At 38.5% G+C, this 4,665-nt stretch overlaps 1 protein-coding gene across 1 annotated transcript in view; it reads left to right on the top strand.

Moving 5' to 3' along the window:
• Positions 1–4,665, top strand: part of A2M (alpha-2-macroglobulin) — a 76,265-nt gene that overhangs the window by 62,172 nt on the left and 9,428 nt on the right. Inside the window, exons 23-26 of the mRNA XM_028491492.2 lie at positions 708–791; positions 1,063–1,239; positions 1,564–1,651; positions 2,633–2,782. Of these exons, the coding sequence (XP_028347293.1) occupies positions 708–791; positions 1,063–1,239; positions 1,564–1,651; positions 2,633–2,782 (499 nt within the window). The remainder of the gene's footprint in view (positions 1–707; positions 792–1,062; positions 1,240–1,563; positions 1,652–2,632; positions 2,783–4,665) is intronic.

The following is a 4,665-nucleotide window of genomic DNA, read 5'->3' as shown; positions in this document are numbered from 1 at the left end:
GTAAAATAGATAGCTAGTGGGAAGCAGCCACATAGCAAAGGGAGATCAGCTCGGTGCTTTGTGACCACCTAGAGGGGTGGGATAGGGAGGGTGGGAGGGAGGGAGATGCAAGAGGGAAGAGATATGGGAACATATGTATATGTATAACTGATTCATTTTGTTGTAAAGCAGAAACTAACACACCATTGTAAAGCAATTACACTCCAATAAAGATGTTAAAAAAAAATACTGTCTTCATATCTGGTGAAATTCGATGGAAGTAAAGACCGAGCATTATGGTAGAATTCAGGAACTTTTTGAAGATTTTTCCTTTGCTTATATATACATAGCGGGTTTTTTGCATACAACTGTTGTGTAAGGAGGCTGGGGATGGACATGAAATATATCACCTTGTGATAACAATCTTGTGTTAGCCACAGGATGATTACAACAGAATCACAACATCACAGGTACTTGTCAGTTTGTAGCCTTCTTTTGGAATGCAACTCCACATACAAGGAGGTTGGGGAAGGAAAAGTTCTAGAAATCTCAGAATCCCATTCATATATGTTGAAGGCATTTTTAAAAACTGGAATATTAAAAGAGGGACAACTTTTCAGAAGAAGTTTAGGTACAAGGCGTAGTTCTGGCTTCTGGGTCTTGAAGCTCTTCAGGAAGATATACAGCAGAAATCATCTTCATTGTGGCTGATTTGTTTCTTTCTCTAGGTGCCGAGGTGTCTGAAAAATTATCTCTGAAGCTGCCACCAAATGTGGTAGAAGAATCTGCCCGAGCCTCCTTCTCAGTTTTGGGTGAGTCTCCAGCCCTAGGGGACTACTGTACTATATTGGACAATGTCTACTATATTTTTTCCATAAATACTTTCTCAAAATAACAGCTATACTTTTACCTTCTTTCTTCTTTGGACTTATTTATTGCTTCCAATCATATTTCTGTTCCTTGAAGACACCCTTCCTAAAATTCCTCATTTCTTTACCTCAGCTAACTATTCATTTCTTCTTAATGATTCTGATGGATTATAATCTATAAGCTTTATGACTTCCCATCTCTCCCATTTCCTAGGAGACATATTAGGCTCTGCCATGCGAAATACACAAAATCTCCTCCAAATGCCCTATGGCTGTGGAGAACAGAATATGGTCCTCTTTGCTCCTAACATCTACGTTCTGGATTATCTAAATAAAACACAGCAACTGACTGCAGAGGTCAAGTCCAAGGCCATTCACTACCTCAACACTGGTGAGTTACTGAATAAGGGAGTGAAAATTTCACAGTGCAATTTTAACAATAGGTTGGAATCCCCAATAGGCTTGAGTTACTTATCAATTCGATGATATGTAAATTTATCACACTATGATAGTTACAATAATAAGAATACTATGACAGTTGATTTCATGGTACCTATCCACTGTCCAACCTCCAATAAAATGTTTAGGACTCAGAACCATCTAACATATTGCAGCAAAATTTAGGAACTATCACAAGATGCCAAGGCATTTTGTTTATTTCTCTGGCTACAGAATGTACAACCCGTCATGTTGCTTCATTAACCTTCCATTCCAGGTTACCAGAGACAGCTGCTCTACAGGCACTATGATGGCTCTTATAGCACCTTTGGGGAGCAACATGGCACCAATGAGGGTAATACCTGGTAAGGGAAAAACAGTTTTTTGAGCTCCTATTTTTGTGTCAGGTCTTTTACATATATTATCAAAATTATATTCCCAGGAACCCTATCAGATATGTATTATTAAGCCTATAGTTGGTTATACTAGATAAATGTACCAACACTAGCAAGGTAACAAGCAAAAAATCTGAGATTCGAATACACGTATGTTAGATTTGTCCCCAGAATTCATCCTGTTCATGATACACCAAGGTATTCCTTCTCGAATAGCTATTATTTTTTTTTCTAAAATAGCCCCCATAACCATGATTTTTTAAATGCGATAGCCAGCAAACATATCATATAACTTCTAGATAAACCATGTTCACTTCAGTTTATGTTTTTAGATCATATTCATCTTAATCACTAATAAATTCAGTAATAGGAGGAAAAAAATGAAATGGAGCCAGTGATATGAAACACTGTTTTAAAATCCCTAAGGCAAAGCAATGTCAGAAGTTACTGCATGTAAGAGCTGTGTATGAGAAGATTCTGCCATCTACAGAAGAAAATCGCTAAAGAAAAGATTGAAAGCCTTACTCAAATAAAATTTAAAAATAAGTAACATCAGTACAGTTGACCCTTGAAACGCATGGGGGTTAGAGGTGCTGACCTTCAGCAGTAGCAAATTCACATATCATTTTACAGTCGGCCCTCGGTATCCCCAGTTGTGCATCCACGGATTCAACCAACTGGGGATCATGTAGCACTGTAGTACATATTTAGTAAAAAAAAAAAAAAAATCCACGTGTAAGTGAACCCATGCAGTTCAAACCATGTCGTTCAAGGGTCAGCTGTACGAGAGCTAGCAGATTCATCAAGTAAAGGCAATGGGAGCTCTAAGTAAAGAATTCCTGTTAGATGACTCATGTCAGTGTGAGAAGTGTCCTATGAGGCCTGTTGCCGTGATGTGGTTATAAAACCATTGTAACAACATAAATGTGATCATCACTTCCTCCCCTTCAGGCTCACAGCCTTTGTACTGAAGAGTTTTGCCCAGGCTCGAACCTATATCTTCATTGATGAAGCACATATTACCGAAGCTCTCAACTGGCTCTCCCAAAAGCAGAGGGACAGTGGCTGTTTCAGGAGTTCTGGGTCACTGCTCAACACCCGGTCCGGGAAGATCCCACATGCCGCGGAGCGGCTAGGCCCGTGCGCCATGACCGCGGAGCCTGTGCCCCGCAACGGGAGAGGCCCCCGCAGGGAGAGGGCCGCCTACCGTCAAAAAAAAAAAAAAAAAAAAAAAAAAAAAAAGAATTCCTTAAGGAAGGTATCAGAAGAAAATAAAACCTGGATAGCACCAAGAAAGAGGGGATGGCACTTAGAGTGATTGTGATACTTTGCTTCATGGGGATGTATATGGGTAAGGACAAATTCCATGACAGCAGAACACAAGGAGCTGATTAAGAGCATTCTCAAAAGTTATTGGGAGTTTTTAAATTACTGATTCATTTTCAGTACTGGTAATTGATCTGTTCATACTTTCTATTTCTTCCTGGTTCAGTCTTGGGAGATTATACCTTTCTAAGAATTTGTCCATTTCTAGATTATCCATTTTATTGGCCTATAGTTGCTGGTAGTAGTCTCTTATGACCCTTTGTATTTCTGTGGTGTCAGCTGTAACTTCTTTTTTCACTTCTGATTTTATTGATTTGAGCCCTCTCCCTTTTTATTCTTGATGAGTCTGGCTAAAGGTTTATCAATTTTGTTTATCTTTTCAAAGAACCAGCTTTTAGTTTCACTGATCTTTTCTATTTTTTTTAAGTTTCTATTTTATTTATTTCTTCTCTGATCTTTATGATTTCTTTCCTTCCACTAAGTTTGGGTTTTGTTTGTTCTTCTTTCTCTAGTTGCTTTAGGTGTAAGGTTAGGTTGTTTATTTGCAATGTTTCTTGTTTCTTGAGGTAGGATTGTATTGCTATAAACTTCCCTCTTAGAACTGCTAATGTTGCATCCCATAGGTTTTGGGTCGTCGTGGTTTTTAAAAAAAAATTTATTTATTTTTATTTTTGGCTGCATTGGGTCTTTGTTGCTGCATGCGGGCTTTTCTCTAGTTGCTGCGAAAGGGGACTACTCTTCCTTGTGGTGCGCAGGCTTCTCATTGGATGGCTTCTCTTATTGCAGAGCACGGGCTCTAGGTGAGTGGGCTTCCATAGTTGTGGTTCGTGGGCTCTAGACCGCAGGCTCAGTAGTTGTGGTGCACGGACTTAGTTGGTCCACAGCATGTGGGATCTTCCTGGACCAGGGCTCGAACCTGTGTCCCCTCATTGGCAGGCAGATTCTTAACCAGTGTGCCAGCAGGGAAGCCCTGGGTCATCGTGTTTTCATTGTCATTTGTTTCTAGGTATTTTTTGATTTCCTCTTTGATTTCTTCAGTGATGTCTTGGTTATTTAGTAGTGTATTGTATAGCCTCCATGTGTTTGTATTGTTCACAGATTTTTTTCCTGTAATTGATATCTAGTCTCATAGTATCATGATCAGAAAAGATACTTGATATGATTTCAATTTTCTTAAATTTATTGAGGCTTAATTTGTGACCCAAGATATCATCTGTCCTGGAGGATGTTCCATGGGCATTTGAGAAGAAAGTGTATTCTGTTGTTTTTGATGGAATGTCCTATAAATACCAATTAAATCCATCTTGTTTAATGTATCATTTAAAGCTTGTGTTTCCTTATTTATTTTCATTTTGGATGATCTGTCCATTGGTGAAAGTGGGGTGTTAAAGTCCCCTACTATGATTGTGTTACTGTCGATTTCCCCTTTTATGGCTGTTAGTATTTGCCTTATGTATTGAGGTGCTCCTATGTTGGGTGCATAAATATTTACAATTGTTATATCTTCTTCATGGATCGATCCCTTGATCATTATATAGATGTTAAAAAAAAAAACCCAAAACAATTAAGAAAATGGTAATAGGAAAAAACATATCAATAATTACCTCAAATGTAAATGGACTAAAAGCTCCAACCAAAAGACATAGACTGGCTGAATG

This window comes from Physeter macrocephalus, chromosome 6 (genome assembly GCF_002837175.3).
Source record: "Physeter macrocephalus isolate SW-GA chromosome 6, ASM283717v5, whole genome shotgun sequence".
In the NCBI taxonomy this organism is placed as follows: Eukaryota; Metazoa; Chordata; class Mammalia; order Artiodactyla; family Physeteridae; genus Physeter; species Physeter macrocephalus.
The sequence above is the reverse complement of the archived record's forward strand: the minus strand, read 5'-3'. Positions and strand labels throughout refer to the sequence as shown.